General features: G+C 40.8%; 1 protein-coding gene across 5 annotated transcripts in view; it reads left to right on the top strand.

Moving 5' to 3' along the window:
• The window catches only part of EPB41L4A (erythrocyte membrane protein band 4.1 like 4A), a 206,889-nt gene that overhangs the window by 151,538 nt on the left and 37,888 nt on the right, over positions 1-17,463 (top strand). For 4 of the 5 annotated variants that reach the window (XM_065599250.1, XM_005281621.4, XM_024106725.3 and 1 more), the window contains 5 exons: positions 3,512-3,602; positions 7,009-7,092; positions 10,807-10,920; positions 13,558-13,605; positions 16,691-16,768. In XM_065599250.1, the coding sequence (XP_065455322.1) occupies positions 3,512-3,602; positions 7,009-7,092; positions 10,807-10,920; positions 13,558-13,605; positions 16,691-16,768 (415 nt within the window). The remainder of the gene's footprint in view (positions 1-3,511; positions 3,603-7,008; positions 7,093-10,806; positions 10,921-13,557; positions 13,606-16,690; positions 16,769-17,463) is intronic. The other variant, XM_042840451.2, reaches the window with a different exon arrangement.

Raw genomic sequence — 17,463 nt, 5'->3', positions numbered from 1 at the left:
GTCTCAGGTGCGTGGTACACATGCATGCCCACACATGGAATATTGATAGGGACCACACATCTTGAAGAACTTCCAGTTACAGGTAAATATCTCTATTTACCACACAGTAGTATCTGAGCTACTGCAGTTATTTCCCTGGACTCAGAAAAAGCATTAACTACAGTGTGCTAGCTTTGAATGGTGACCTTTTTATCTCACATACTTCTAGTGGCATGGGCAGGCTAATAACATCTACCCACAAAACTAATCAAGCCAAACACCACTAACTCCCTATAACTTACTGCCCCAACTTGCTCCCTCCTCATATGCTGACAAAAAGAGGGGAAATTGCCTTTCATCATTCTTATTATGTGTCACCTTTTTTATTTTGACCTTAAACATTTTGATCTCTTGCTGCACCTTCCAAAGAGGGAATGTTTGCAGTATTCTTTATTCTTTTAATAAGGTTGGGTTTGGTTTTTTTCTGTGGTTTTCGTATTCAGACTCAATCAGGAAGAGTCTTCTGTTTTTCTAACTCCTTTATTCTCCCATTCTCTTCCCCCATTCTTTCACAATCCAAGTGGTGTTGTAGCATCATAGCTATTAACCTGTACTAGAAAATAGAAACTTAGCTGTATGGATGAATGTGCACTGCTTCAGGTAGATTATAGTTTTGGTTCTCTCTTTAATTGATTATAAAATGGAGCATACTTAAAATCCCTAAATACTGTCTTAAATTTTGTATTTACAAATGGCTTCAAATGTAAATTGTACCTGTTCCGTATTTCACTATTTAGGCATGAGTCTGCCTAATCCTTATGCTTGTGTGACCAGAGTAAAGGGCAGGCATAATCACAGTCTTTGCCCTCAGAGAAATGCAAGGACTGCTCTCTCCTTACTTCCCTGGGGGAGACAGAGGACCGGGGGAGGAGAAACGGCCTTGGCTCCATCTCCCGTATTCACCAGGCAGCAAAGTCACATGGAAAATAGTAAACTGCAGTCCAGAAAGGGTTGGATGCTTAGCCTTTCCACATCCAGGAGCTCTGGGAGGCAGAATTCCTTTCACTGCTACCTCTGTGGTGGCTTTTCTCTGCATTGACCCTTAATGTGGGGTGTGCTTAAAAGGCACAAATGAGCCCTCACTAAATTTTAAACATTACTTCTAGTTATTATAACCCCGAAAAAAGCTATTATTTCATACCATGACATTATAAAAGCTGTTCCTTCCAAACACAAAACCTAGTGTTTCCTTATGAGTAGTTTTATAGATGTCAATCAATCTATAGCAGTGTGAAGAATTTTAAATTGAAATCTTGCATTATCTTCGATGTACAATACAAGAGCCCTACCCGGAACTGATTTACAAAGTGGTTTGGATACTCTATCTCAGAAGTTGAGAACAGTTTTGAAGATAAGCTTTGTAGGAGGTGACTAAAACTGTCATTGAGATGGAAAGAGAGAGTGTGAGTTGAAGGGAATGTTATTTTATAAAGCCTGTGTACAGAGGACAGAGACAGAAGTCTCACCCAGATTATTTTTAGTACAATGCTAATACCATGGCTCAGGTAAAAAAGATGAATCTTACAGGGTGTACCAGAGGTCCAGGAATTTCTTAACTAGTTGCAAATATCTTGCATTGTAATATTACAATATCTAAATGCTATCCATTTTTTAAAAAGTCTTGGAATAATTTTACTGGCACCCGTATACTTCACTCTGTTAGATATTTAATCAATATTCAAAATAATTTTTTCCTTGGTAGTTCCACAGAAGAAACAAGACATCAGAACCGTGAATATATATTGTACAATGTGGAAGCCAAAAAGGCAGTGTGACCAAAACAAACAAATCTTGATGGTGTTAACAAACCTGCAGGATGTACTAGGTTAAATAGTTTTTCCTTTAATGATTTTGAAATGTGGAAATTTATATACAGTATAACATTTTAATACTACTTTGAGCTTAACTGTCTTTGCCTAGTGTGTTATGTGTGAATAAATCTGAGTTTAAGGTCTCTGTGCTTCTCAAAGCATAAATGCATGAACCTATTTCCTTGGATCCTGGAAGCGGGGGCATGGAAGGAGGGAGTGCTGCATTTTCCTCCCATTCTGTGGAAGCTTCTACATAGATTCCACAGAAGATTCCAACCCTACAGATTTGGGGTGGATGAAACCAAAATAGGGAGGGCACCTGGCAGATTATTGGGAATAAACTGTTGCCAAGTGTCCTCTATACATATGCCCCATGTCTCTGGCTGATCCCCATGTCTCTGTGATCGGGGCAGCTCTATGTTTTTTGCCACCCCAAGCATGGCAGTCATGCAGATTCGGCGGCATGCCTGCGGGAGTTCCACCGGTACCGCGCCATCAGCGTCCCCACTGCCGAATTGCCACCGAAGCCGCGGGACCAGCGGCCCTCCCGCAGGCATGCCGCCGAAAGCCGCCTGCCTGCCGCCCTCACAGCAACCAGCAGGCCACCCCCCGTGGCTTCCTGCCCCAGGCATGTGCTTGCTGCGCTGGTGCCTGGAGCTACCCCTGCCTGTGATCCGCATGATTGGGGATTGGGTGGGGGGAGGGTTTGGGACCAACAGCCTGTGCTTCCTCAAACAGAAAAATAGCAAACAAACTCTGTGAGTGCAACTCAGAGTGCCCAGTCCCCTAAATGGCTTACTCTCCCACAGATCAACATTGGGCCCTAAATTCCTGGGGGCGGGGATTGTGTCAGTTTACATGTTGAGTGCATTGTCAGCACCAATAAATAACTAATACGGTAAAAATCTAGCTAATCCACACTCCACTAAAACTAAACTACAACTGACAAAATAAATGAACAAAAGACAAAGTTTCATGAGCATTATTTTGATTGTTTATTGTGTTTGTCCATTTACTTGTCAATTCACAAGTTCATTAATTTATAGCTGTTCTCCGGTCAGAAGTGTAAATTAGCAAAGTTCTATAGAAATAATGAATGTTATACAGGTAAATTATCCAAGCATCAAACAATGTTAAGTTATCAATTTGAGAGATTTTCCTTTAAAAAGATCCATCTATTGTGCTGTATTATTATTTCAGTGGCTTTTTTTCAAAGTTATTACATCATGGATTACCATTTCTTTTGTAGTATGGACTACATCTTAATAAAGATATGGTCTCCCAGACACCTCCCTTCCTATTCATAGTTGGGCAAACCATCTCCTGTTTGCAGCTGCACAATATCCCTATGGGCACTGCAGCAATTGTTTATGTGGAAAGGTAATATTAAGAAAGTATTTAATATATTTTTAGCCTTCTTTTAATGCAGTGCAGCTGGAAACAAGATAAAGGAGCTAGTATCTTTTGACCAGTTTCTCCCCTGGGACTGCTAGCACATGCTTCATGGACCACAGTCTGGGAACCAATAAGATAGCAATTGTATATTTTTGTATTTCACAATACTGCAGTACATTCAATAGAATTGTGTAAGTTCTGCAAAGTAGCCAAAATATGTAGGAGAGCCACTAAAAATTGGTTTGGGGTTTTGTTTTTTCCCCCAGGATCCAAAAGCATAAATCAGGTTACATCAAATATGGAAAATGGGGAAAAAGAAGGAACCACTAAAATTATTGCACCTTCCCCAGTAAAAAGGTAAGTGTAGTGAGACCAAAAAAGGTTTAATCTTCGCTTACTGATGAAGAGCTCCCATAAAATGTCAGATAGAAAAAGAAGTATATTAAATATTAGTACATTTTTAAGGCCAGGAAGGACCTTCTGCCTAACACATGCCATAGAATTTCACCCAGTAACTCTTGTATCAATGCCTTATCTTCTGGCTGCACTAGAGTGTATTGTTTAGAAAGACATCCAGTCTTGATTTAAACAAAACCCCCACCATAGTATGGCATGAAGGACACTGCCTGGCAGGATCAATGCATCCAAGAATGCAGAGGAAGAATGGAGTCTGAGAAATCCTTTGAAAGGGCGCAGCATGTGTTCCTACTGTCCACCTTTGTTCAGGGACAATTCTTCTTTCCGGTGTGAGGCGGGGAAAAGGTGGGCGTGGCCCCATCCCACTCAAGCTGCCCACTTTGGGAAATCTGGCACTGCTGTTAGTCCTTGCAACCACCACCCACTCTACTGTGCTGCAGACACTGGTAAGGTCAGGCATAACATTGACCAAAGTTTAAGAATCTTTTGGGCCAGATCATGAGCTGGTGTAAATCAGCAACACTCCATTGAATATAATGGTCCATTCTCTTTCATTTTCAAAACTGAAATCTACTTCTCCAGTTAACAGATGGGAAAGAAAACCTGAACCTGAACACCTGAACATGAAAAAATTGAAATATGTATGTTTTTAAACTGTTAATCATTTTAAATTAAAAGAACTGGTTAAAACAACTTCAGAGTATATCTGCTATTCCTTGCAGACTGCATATCTTGTGTATTGTAGGCACTTGTCTGTATAGAGACTTGTTCCACTTTTAGAGAAGATATTGAGAGAAGTTTCTCTAGCATGAGAGTTAAATAACAAAATAGATTTTTCTTTGTATCTGTATCAGCATTTGAGAAATATTTTCCACCTCTACCAAACATGGGGACCAGACAGCATACTTCCTCTGTGAGGCATTTACAGTTTGTTACTCCATCCCACTTCATTCTAGTAGTACACCCTAAGAATGCTTACAAGGTATCTTTTATCAACTCCTCTGAGCTGAGTCTTCATAGCTTAGCATCTCATTCACTGCATAAATGATATAAATTCAAGATAAACCAGGAAAAAAAACAGTAATCTCTCATGAAATTCCAATGCTTACTTTTTCAAAGGTACTGAATGAGCTCAATCCCTTTTGCAACTGCATTCCTGAAGATAATGCCAGTATCTGAAGAGCTGCCATGCTCTAGCACTCTAGCTGTAAAATGTATGTCTGCTCTGAATGAGAAATGGTTTAGAATTCTAATACTGTTAATTCAGCAACCGGGATTATTCCTCTTTCTTTTTTTTTAAAGCTGTGTTAGACATGCATTTAAAATTGTGTCATCATTCTAATTATCACCTCATTGTGTAATTATAATACTATGCAAAAAAAGGCCGGGGGAGGTTCCCCCAATACAGGACAGAGCCTATTTATCAGGTTCATTTGTACCAACTGAAGTGAGTTGGGGTTGGGAATAGATTCTCTGCATACATCTGAATTGACGGCCAAATGGGTGCAATATTAAGAAAAATACGATTCACCTTCTGAAGTGACCTCATTTAATTTCTGTCTTTTTTTTTTGCTGCCTTGCTGGTAGCTTTGCAATTTTTACACTATATGAGAATTAAATGATTAACTCAACGACCTGGAGTAACAGAAGGCTGAGGTTAAAAGTAGATTGACAAATTAAGTATCCAAGTTTCCTTAATAAAGCTGAGTCTGTCAGGGAGGTGACAAACTTTACCCTTACAGTGAAGAATGCTGGCTTGTGTCCCTCTAAACCTCTCTAGAAGTCTCTGTTGATGGTTTGTACTTTGGAAGTGTCTGTGGGGGGGAGGGATAGCTCAGTGGTTTGAGCATTGGCCTGCTAAACCCAGGGTTGTGAGTTCAGTCCTTGAGGGGGCCACTTGGGGATCTGGGGCAAAATCAGTACTTGGTCCTGCTAGTGAAGGCAGGGGGCTGGACTCAATGACCTTTCAAGGTCCCTTCCAGTTCTAGGAGATGGGATATCTCCATTAATTATTATTATGATGCTGTGCCAGTTATGAGGCACTCAGTGACAGCTAGCGTGATTATCCAGTGGTACGCTGTGGGGAAAGCATGATCAGCCAATGGAGAGAGAGAGAGAGAGCATTCTCCAACCAGAAACCAGTTCTTGGAAAGCCTGTCCAGGGAGCCTTGGACATTTTTCCTTGGCTGGAGTAAGAGATGTACAAACCAGCAATGGAAAAAGAAGAAACTGAAAGAAAGAAGAGATATTACAGATGATCTTGCAGAGATTCAGATGTTTTAGAACAGTGGTTCTCAACCAGGAGGACACGTACCCCTGAGGTACACAGAGGTCTTCCACAGGGTACATCAACTCATCTAGATATTTGTCTAGTTTTACAACAGGCTACATAAAATGCACTAGCAAAGTCAGTACAAACTTCAATTTCATACAGACAATGACTTGTTTATACTGCTCTATATATTATATACTGAAATATAAATACAATATTTATATTCCAAATGATTTATTTTATAATTATATAGTAAAAATGAGAAAATAAGCAATTTTTCAGTAATGTGCTGTGACACTTTTGTATTTTTATATCTGATTTTGTAAGCAAGTAGTTTTTAACTGAGGTGAAACTTGGGGTAAGCAAGACAAATTAGACTTCTGAAAGGGGTACAGTAGTCTGGAAAGTTTGAGAGCCACTGTTTTAGAACATACTGATGGCTTCTCCTCCATGTAGTGTAGGAGTTCAGTCACATGCTCAATACTAACTACTTGTGAGTCCACTGTCCTATCCCTGGCTGCCTTGGAACATTTTTTTCCAGAGTTAGTCAGAAATGATATTGCAGAGCTAATTCGCTGGTGCTCTTTCCAACTTCCATAGCTGATGTTTCTGTGAGGAATTCTTTAGGATGGAGGGCCAACGGCTTTATGCCTGAGAAGGGGGTTTTGTCAGGTTTTGTCTACACTATGGGGGGAGATCGATCTAAGTTACGCAACTTCAGCTACGTGAATAACGTAGCTGAAGTCGATATACTTTAGATCTACTTACCGTGGGGTCTACACTACGCTATGTCAACGGGAGACATTCTCCCATCGACTCCCCGTGCGCTTCTCGTTCAGGTGGCGTACAGGAGTTGACGGGAGAGTGATCTGTGGTCGATTTAGCGGGTCTTCACTAGACCTGCTAAATCAACTGCCAATGCATCAATCGTCGTGCATCCATCCCCTGGTAAGTGTAGACAAACCCTCAGACCTGCATGTCCCTAGAATGAGCATTAATGAGGTCATGGGCAAAAAAAAGTGTTTTTAAATTATCATTGTCATGGTTTTTATTTTTATATGTATTTTTCCTTAGCTTTAAAAAGGCAAAAAGTGAAAATAGTCCAGAAACCCAAAGAAGTAAAATAAGTGCACCATGGGAGGAAAATGGCCCCCAGAGGTAAGGTAAACATCATGCAATGGCAAAGATTTTGTTTGGTTGATGGTGTAAGAGTGGTTGATGTAATACATTCATGAGTGCAAGGTCAGAGTGAACATATATCATGTATTCCAGGAGCCAGACCTGTATGTGTAGCATGTTACCTGGTATTTCTGCATAAGTTCCTTGATTCCATTTGTACATTCTGGATGCCATCATGGCTTGTTCTGATCAGTGCCCTTTCAGGGAAAGAACGAAACAATTGATAAGTATTCTGTTGCTAGAAGTGCATGTATTTATTTTTCAATAAGGTAAATCAGAGTACAAAAGTAATATCCTGGTAGCAAATTACACTTTTGCAGAAGAAATAAGCATTATGCTTAATCCAGCTGAAATATTTAGTATATTATTACATTCATGGTAAATTGACATTAAAAATGATTTTGTGACCTTTGAGAGAGGAAATGTTAGCCAACTGTGATGTTGCTGCTTTTGTGTTAAAATGATCCCTCTGGGAAGATGCAAGTTTGATATTTTAGCAGCCAAATGATGATCTTGAAATTATATAGCTCCATCTATCCCAAAGCACTTGGCTGCATATGCCGGTTTTCATCGTCTTTAGTAAAGAATTTCCACCATTGAAATGCAGTCATCTCTGGGATGAAGTACAACTCTTTAACTGAGCAGAGTAATGCTCTAGAACAACCATTTATGGCAGGGAGTGAAGAAGAAGAATATAACTGAAACCCCAGAGGGCATTTAGGAAGGCAGAATGTAACACCCAAACTGGATTTTGGGCAGAATACATAGTATTACCATCATTTTTCTTGTGAAAAATACCAAGTGATCTTCAATGGACCAAGTTAGGACCTTAGTTTAACATATTTCATCCAAAAAGATTGTGGAGCTACTTACTGTAAGAGCAATAAACCACTCTGTCATAATGAAATATACACTCACTGGGGTTTTGGAAGCACTTGTTTTGCCTTCTACCTGACATTGTGGCCAGAGTATACATATGCTGTCATATACATGACCTTTTCCTTAAATATTTTCATACAAAGAGTATTTGTGGGGAATTACCATATTGTAAATTAATTAACCTGTGCTGTGACCCAGTCAGAACATCAGACGGGGTCATTGCTTGGATGGGAGACCTCCAAGGAAAACTCAGGGGGCCTGCAAAGTGGTTTTGATAATTCAACAGTTCAGATGTTGTTCATCCCTGAATTAGAACTGAATTGGTGTGCGCCATCATAGGGTTATGAGCACTAGGCTGCCGGGATGCAGCCTTTCAGCCTAGGTGTTAAACTGAAGAGTTGAGCATATGTTTTCATTAAATATCACTTGGCACTTTTCACAAGCGTGGGAACTTTAACTGTCACTGATCAAATTCCCAATGTGGGTAATTAATTCTACGTTTCCCCTGCATTATCAGTTGGGTATTGGATTCTTTTTTACTTCCAGCACTAAAACGTTGTGTAAAGTTATGATGCACAGTTGAAGCATTATTGTACTTCACCCAGAAATAGCTGCATTTCAGTGATGGGGAAGTGGTCTCTGTGGGTACATCTTCAGTGCAGTTTACCTGGTCTGGGAACCCGAGTTAGCCAAGCCCAAGTGTGAGCATCCATGCTGCAAAGCCAAGCTCAAGTCGTACCCATGTAGCTGTGTCCACATTGGTGCTGCACTAACCCAGGTTAGGCACTAGGATTTCTGGGGGCATATTCCATGGTTCTTAGTGTTGTGCAGCTATATGAATCATTTCCCAGTATATTATGGGAGAACTTGTCTGTCCTTCCTAGGCCCCTCTGCGAAAGTAGTCTTAGCCCACCAAGTCAGTAAACTGAAGCACTTCCATCTTGGTATGCGTCACATTGCTCCATTCCAACAAGTAGCAAGGCATAGGTCCAGCTCAGGACCATGACCTGTTCCAGCTGTTGGCATTAATGCAACTCTTATTTCAGGAACAGCTGGCCAGTGCAGGGCATGAAATGTGGTGGAGAGCATTTTGGCAGTGGCTTGTCACCGTGAGAAGGCAAAGTGTGTCTTGCTGAGATCAGGCAGGCTGCATGCAGATATGATGCAGTAGGCACAGCTGATTCAAGATTTAGTTGCTGTGAATCCCCCTATCATGACTGATGGTTCTGGAGCAAGACCACAAGCACTAAATTGTGGGACTACATCATCATGCAGACCTGGGATGACCAGCATTGGGTCTTCCCTACATATGAGGAAGGCTATCTGAGTGGAGCTGTGTGAGGCACTTGTGCTGACCCTTCAGTGCCAGGACACGCAGATGAAGAGGCTATATCAGTCCAGAAGCAAGTTGACGGTATTCCTCGTTGTTGGGGTGGGTTGTTGGTGAGATGCCAGACTTGCTGTTGGAGTCTCTTGCCTTGCAGTGTGCACTCTTCAAGTTTTTGATACTTTTCCTCGCTGTATTCCCATTTGATGAATCCCCACCTCTGCCGGTCTCTTGGAGATGTTCTCACAGATATGTTGATTTTGGGGACAAACTGTGGACCTTACTGACCACACACCAGAGGGCCAACAGACCATTAGTGTGAGCCTCTGACCAGCCAGCAACACACTGGGTTGAGGATTTCCTGGATGGTCTCTGTGTTCTAGTGCTGTGCAGAAATGGAGCAGGTCTCATGGAATGTGGGGCATAAATGCCAGTCTGGTGTATATAAACTGTGCGGTGACTTCTGGCGGGCGTAGAGTAAGGGAGTAGGTAGAAGAGCAGGAAAATACAACCCTGGAGGAATTGTGGAAAGGCATTGGAGGACTCTTAGCACTTGAGTTCTGTAACCTGGGTACGGTCTGCAATCACACTGCAAAGTAAGCATGTTCCAGCCCAAATTGAAGTAGAGCTGAGCTCTGACCTATACCTCTATGTTCAAAGCAAGCTATGTCCAAAGCATCTCTAGACTCAGATAAAAGGTTTTTCTGTGTGGATGGTAGTGTGGAGAGCTAAAATCTGAGTGAGAGCTTTGGTTAACTGCAATGAAGAAAATATCTTGTGAGGTTCATGTTGTTTGGTTCCATAGAATATTTGTTTTTAATATTTATAGATGCGATTGCTGACATTTTTATTTCAGTGCACAAAGACTTGGAACCCTTTTTAGTTTCAAAACAAGGGCTATTCTTTAGAGCATCTATGGTGTGTAACTCCCATTTGCATTAATTGGGTGTTTTATGTTAATTTAAGTTATGTGGACATTGGGAGAGGGGGCTAAGGTCCCTACATATGTAAATTATAGTATGGATTAGTCTCCTGTTTTCACTAGCATTATAAATAAAATGTGTATTTGAAAGTTTAGCTGTCAGCTACAACAGTTCTTTATTACAAAAATCTCCCTATACCAGAAATAATGGATGGGTCTGTTCTTCTTTGTCGCTGCTCAGAACTACTGAATCAGTGGCAGTGCTCTGTAATGTCCCATTATCACTCTCCGAAGGGTTCTGTGTAATTGTCCCTTGTTTTCAAGATTCAGTGTAATATATTTATTTTTGAAAAACAGTAACATCCTCAACCTCAGCTTGATCAAATCTTGTTATCTACACTCCATTCAGTATAGAGAAATGTACTCCTTCTTAACATGGCCATTACAGCTGTTTTTAAAAATCTTAAGTATGTGCCTGCGCAGTATTTCTGTACAATGAGGCTGGGGTATCTAAATCTTCTGATATTTTTTAGCTCAATTGTTTACTCTTGCTGTTTAACTCTAGTGGACTGTATAATTCTCCCAGTGACCGCAATAAATCACCAAAGTTTCCTTACTCTCGACGACGGAACCCATCAGGTGGCAGTGAAAATGAATCTGGGCAACAAGTTAGAAGAAGGTAAGAATGTAGAGAGTTATATTAGCTTCTGCTTACAACAGAAGTCTTTTTTGGTGATTCTCCTTGCTTTGAGCTCAATAAAGGCTCCTTAATCCAGAGCTGTGTCACAGAAGAGAAGTTGCACCAATAATCAATGAGTGAACAAAAATTCCAGAATTACTGCTCCCTATGTGGAAGGAGGAAAGTGTGGCCCCTGAGACCCAGGCAAATCCTTCTGAGTCCAGTGACAGAGGTGGGAGGCTGGAAGGCCTTGAGTTAGCCCGTTCGCCTGCTGTGGTTGCTGGTGCCAGCTGGTTGGGCATTTGAATGATCTGCCCCTATGTGCTCGTCCCAGTTGCTGCTGTCCGCTATGTGGAGCAGAGAGGGAAGGCCGCTTGTTTGACAATGTGATTTTATAAAGAATATCAGTATTGCACTATTGTTTTCAACAAAAAGGCTAAACTGGTGAAGCCATTAAGGAAACGCTCCTCAATATGGCCTTTGGTGACTCTCAGAACACTGGACAGTATGTCTGCAAAAACAGCTGTGAACTATTTGGTATGTTCCTTTAACTATGCAGACATTTGAGTAGCTTAGACAAATACAATAAAACAATATGGGGTGAGATTCTGTGCTGCGCCAGTCACAGACAAGGCCCCGAACTTGCAATCCAGGAAGAACTGGGGCTAATGTAATTCAACCTCCCTTTGCGGGTGCAGTCCTGGGCTGCGCTGAGTGCTGGGGAGATCCCCGGCATACTTTCGATAGGTCTCAGGGTCATCTTAGTTATGTCAGCCACAGCACTTCCTGGAATCTCCAGAGTGCTGTGTGTTGCAGTCCTGCCCCGGACACCCTGAGCACTGTCCTCAGCATGCCTCTGACATCAGGGCTTGCAAGGGAGTCCTTGGAGACCAGCCCTGCAGGTGAGGGAATCCTCTCCCAGCTGGATTATGGGGTTTTTAGGGCCATTTATGCTGCTGCAGCCCTTTTATTCTGCATGAATGGGTGAGCAGTGGTGAGGATCTCACCCATTAAATCTGCTTGATAGCCTCATACTAGACCCTGTGGGCTAGATCCTCAGCTGGTATAAACTAGCATAGCTCTATTGAAATCACTGAATTATGTTGATTTCCACCTGCTGGGTATCTGGCGCTTGTAAGTCTTACTTGGAATGTATTTTATTTTCCTGAGACCATTATTCTGATTCAGTTCAATTTTAGCCATCAGAATGCTCACTGGGGTCAGTTAAAAAAAAGAAATTTAGATGTGCAATGTATAACACCGTATGTCATGAAAAGTAGAACACTTGTGTGCCATGCAATAAGAGATCTTTTCGAGATGTGTAGCATGTATACCTGGGACAGGCATCTGCAATATCTACAATATTGATAGGTGGTCATGCCAATAACACATTTTCTCTTGGGCTACAGCATTATAGAAATGTTTTTCAAAGTCTTATCTCATACATGAGCTTGTGAACACTGACAGGTGCTAACCCAATTATATCCTGCTGAGTCTTGAATTTCATTAGTGCTCTTTGTTTATTCATCTGCCTTATAACATCTGGGGTTTGTGTGCTGTTTACTAGCCTTAGTAGAAAAAAGTCAGACTTTACTACACTGAATGCACTCTACTGGCTAACTTGCAGAGCTCTACCCTGCTCCCACTGAAGTCAATGCGAGAGCTTTGTCATTGACTTTATAGGGAACTGTAGCAATCCATCTGTGCATAGTTAAAGATGACCTGCAAAGTTCAAGGGGAAAAAAAGAAAACGTGTGTCAATATTTTGCTTTATACTAATGTGTAAAGAAGACCTAAAAGTTTTTGTTATTGTCTAAATACAAAAATTCAGGACTTGTCTGCTTTGAAAGATTCTCTGAAGACTGGAGAACTAGTAAAACTGACATCACAATAATTGGGAGGGGAAAGGATCTTTTATTAGTTGCTTATAACCTTCAGACTAGATCCTCAGCAGATGTAGATCAGCTTAGCTCCATCAACTTCACTGATTCACATGAGGATCTGGCCCCAGTTGTCCTGATTAACTTCAGTGACTTTTGGAAAAGAAACCTCCTTGTTGAAGATTGAACACCATATCTCCTCATTAGTTAAGGTGCGAGAACTCAGAATATACATTCCTGGTTCCCCTAGGCGGTCCTCCAAATAAACCAGAGAGAACCAAACTTGACATTCCTCATATTTCTAATGTAAAAAAACAAAGAGAGAAAAAAATGTCAGCCCTTAATCCCTTCTTTATACATCATACAGAAGCAAAAGTGGGCACAAGATGAATGAAAAATCTTTTTCGGGCCACTTTTAAAGAACACTGTTAAACTCAGTAGAATCACAACCTGATCAGACTGTTTTTTCCTTCTGTTTATTTGCAAACTCCACTTAATTCATTCTAAGTTGTTTAAAATCCTTCAGTACTCTTTAGAAAATGAATTTCAGATCTCACAAATAACTGACGGTGTTCCGTGTGCATATGGTAGTTTTTTAAATGGTATAAGAATACTTTGATCCTTCAAGTGCTTCACAAGCATCAACTATTTTCTATCTGAAGGCTTTGTTGTAGAAGGTGAGTGCATATTAATATTAGACTTCAAGTGGCCTATAGATGTTTCATTCAAAGCTTCCTTAATTATCTTTATGTCATAGAAAAACCCAGAACAGTGGTGAAGATTCAGATCTAAAGCAAAGGAGAAGGTAAATATTATTTGACAAGGAGAGGTTAGAAAGAGAATATTGGAGACTTTTGTATTTGTGTCTCAGTAGGGATGATTTACATTCTAATACAAACTACAAAATGGTAGCATACACAATGTTCTTTAATTACAATACTTTAATAACCTACAATAGCACAAAATTGTCTATTTTTTACTTATCCGTCTGTCTAAATTGCTACATTTAGAGCTTTGTATTAGTTTTTTTCACTGGATCATTTAAAAATGTGTTGAATCCCACCCATGTAAAATTGTATAAGTATCCTTTGTCTGCTGAAAAGCTTCATAATATGACCTCAGTTACTGCTTGTAGACTCATCATGGCAAAACTCGCTGGAAGTTACCCTACCGTACTATACCGCCTGGTTAAAGTTTACTAAGGGCTTGTCTACACTTGAAAGTTATTTTGGATCAACTTGAGGGTTTCAGGATAAATTGAATTGCCTCCACACACACGTTTTTGTTTAGAATTATCTGGTGTCTCAACCGACTGTAATTAACTCACGTTGGAAGCGAGTTTACCAACATTCAGGATGAGTTTTCTCACAAGAAGTTAGGTGTGAACACATCCCCATTTCAATTCTACTGTTTCACCTCCCACTGCAGTCCCACATTACTTTGCTGCACACCTGGGTCAGCCTGTCTGTTTACCTGTGTGCCCTCTACTGTTCTGGGGTCATCTAGAATGGCTGTCACCTCACTGTTTAAATGCTGATGCGAGCCAGATGCACCCCTGTGCGATCCAGCTCATGGTAAATTCACACACCAATGGCTATTAGTCAAAATGGTCAGGGATGCAACCCCATGCTCAGGGTGTCCCTAAACTTCTGACTGCCAGATGCTGGGACTGGATGAGAGGGATCACTTGATAATTGCCATTCTGTTCATTCCTTCTGAAGCATCTGGCACTGGCCACTGTTGAAAGACAGGATACTGGGCTAGATGGACCATTGGTCTGACCCAGTCTGGCCATACTTTTATTCTTAAAAATGTCATGAAATTGGTTGAAAATTTTCAAAGCAGCATGAAATCCTTACATAAATGTATAATAGCCTAGCATCAAAATAGGAGCACAACACATCATTGACCCTGTGTCCTTGACCAGTTGCATCATTCAATAAAGGTCATTTCTCTGGCTGTTCATAACATCCAGAAAATCTCTCCACCTCTTCTTTCCACCCTGTGGTGAGGGCTCTCTTGCTTGCTGTCTCAGAGGTTGTACAAAATGCAGCAAGTTCAGGGTATAGTTAAACAGCTCCTTTCTCCTATCCAAGTGGCCAGTGAAAGGCTTGATAAGCGAGGAAGGTGCTAATTGACAGAGTCCAGAAGCAGTGGCTCACAGAGAGAAGCCGCTCCAAGAAAAGTTCATGCAAAAGTGACTGTTCGGTTTCCTTCTCATGTACTCATATTGCCTGCATCATCGTGACACCTGTCTGTCTCAAGCAAAACCATCTTGCTGCCAAACTGCCAATACATGTGGAGCAGCCTGTTTCTATACTGACTGTCAGAATCACAGCGCTCAGCAGTGTTTCCTCCATGCTGCTTCACACCAGTTTGAAAATCATGCAACTCTCAAAAAGCCAGGGGAATGATGGGCTGAAAAGGAGGACTCATTGGAAATCTTTGGTTTGACCCCAAGTCCCAGAATTGTAGTGGGGTTCTGGTAGGTGTCCCACAACATGCAGCGAGAGTAAGCTCAGAATGCCTAGAGCCTAGCAGGAGAACATTCAATAGTTTCATTAGTGATTTGGGTAATGGAGTAGAGACTATGCTTATAAAATTTGCTGATGACACCAAACTGGGAGGAGTTTCAAGCACTTTGGAGGACAGGATTAGAATTCAAAAGGATCTTGACAAATCAGAGAGTTTGTCTGAAATCAACAATATGAAATTCAGTAAAGACTAGTGCAAAGTAGGGAGTCTTATGGAGGAAAAATGAAATGCACAGCTACAAAATGGGGAAAAACTGGCTAGGTGGTAGCACTGCTAAAAATTATAGCAGATCATCAATTCAATATGAATCAAAAATGTGATGCAGTTGTGAAAAAAGGCTAATATCATTCTGGGATGTATTAAAAGGAGTGTTGTATGTAAGATATGGGAGGTAATTGTCCCACTCTACTTATCAGTGGTGAGGCCTCGGCTGGAGTCGTGTGTCCAGTTCTGGGCACCACACTTTAGGAAAGATGTGGACAAATTGGAGAGAGTCCACGGGAGAGCAAGAAAAATGATAGAAGGTTTAGAAAACCTGACCTATGAGGAAAGATTAAAAAAACTGGGCAGGTTTAGTCTTGAGAAAAGAAGACGGGTGGTGGGAGGGGGACCTGACAACACTCTTCAAATATGTTAAGGGCTGCTATAAAGAGTGAAGTGATCAATTTTCCATGTCCACTGATTGTAGGACAAGAAGTAAATAAGCTTAATCTGCAGTAAGAGAAATGTAGGATAGATAGCCTTCTAACTGTAAAGGTAATTAAGCGCTGGAATTGGTTACCAAGGGAGGTTGTGGAATCCCCATCAGGTTAGACACACACCTATCAGGGATGGTCTAGGTTTACTTGGTCCTGCCTCAGCACAGGAGGCTGGACTAGATGACCTCTTGAGGTCCCCTCCAGCCCTACATTTCTGTGATTCTGTGACTACACAGTGGGATGCCCATCCTGAAGGCTGTGCACTTAATTTGAAGAAATGCAGTACTGTGTGGAGTCAGTGGTCCAAAAGGGAAGTAGCTAAAGCCCAGAAAACACAGCAATGTGGACATCTGCTTTCAAAACAGTTGTTTCTGATCATTAACACACAAAAACATACTCTGAAATCACTTTCAAGTGTAGACAAAGTTTTACACTCTCTCTGCATCTCTGCTATTTCCTACTTCCTTCTTGCTGGATATTGTTCATAGGCTTGTACAGAACTTTACAGTATTATGGACATTCTAGGAAACAAATGAACACAGCTCTTTATTTTATAAAGTATTAATTGCAAAATGTTGCATAGTTAATATTGAGAGTGAACTTGTTAATATTGATAATTCTTGTTCTTAGTTCCTGATTTACTGTTCCACTCCCCAGGTCACGATCTCGTTGTAATACCAGCAGTGGTAGTGAGTCTGAAAATTCTAACCGGGAGCATCGGAAGAAGAGAAACAGGTAAACTTTAATTACTGCAGTGCAAAACACAAATAGATTGTTAATATTTCTGTAACAGTTCTGCTTCTCTGCTGATCTTTCTATAGACTATATTAACTTGCTCTAGTTTTATACAATCTCACTGAGACACAATGTGGCAATTTAAAGCTCAAATTTGCATACAAGTACCGGTAATTTAATTAGAGAAGCACATATACATATGTTTATGCAATCAATTCTAGTCCCCATACTGGTCATTTGGAAGAATTCATTATTAATGCACCATACAATCAATTACATGAAGAAGTTTACAACAGATTTTAATGTATCATGTGATCAAAAAATGAACTGTTCTAATGACTATTGATGCCTGTAATGTCTGACAGTGCAGTGTATGACATTCACGTATACTTGTGAATTGTCAGCATCTCAAAATGTGACTAAAATTGAAGGGAAAAAACCCACTCTACCATTCAAAGTACAAAGTCTATTTGTAAAAGAAAAGAGTGTGTCAAGAGGATGTCATTACTCCAGCACATTGTCAGCAGTGTCTCTGCGGAAGGGAATGGAATCATGTTCTTAGATCTGAATGACCCCATTTCCATTTCTTCTTACTGCAGTCTCTTCTAAAAGAAAACTTAGTTCAACTTTCCCATCACTATCTTGAACCCGAATATTTGTTGGCTCCAGTCAAATCAAATTCCTTACTTACTGAA

Source organism: Chrysemys picta, chromosome 6 (genome assembly GCF_011386835.1).
Source record: "Chrysemys picta bellii isolate R12L10 chromosome 6, ASM1138683v2, whole genome shotgun sequence".
NCBI classification, from domain to species: Eukaryota; Metazoa; Chordata; order Testudines; family Emydidae; genus Chrysemys; species Chrysemys picta.
This window is presented reverse-complemented; position numbering and strand designations above follow the sequence as displayed.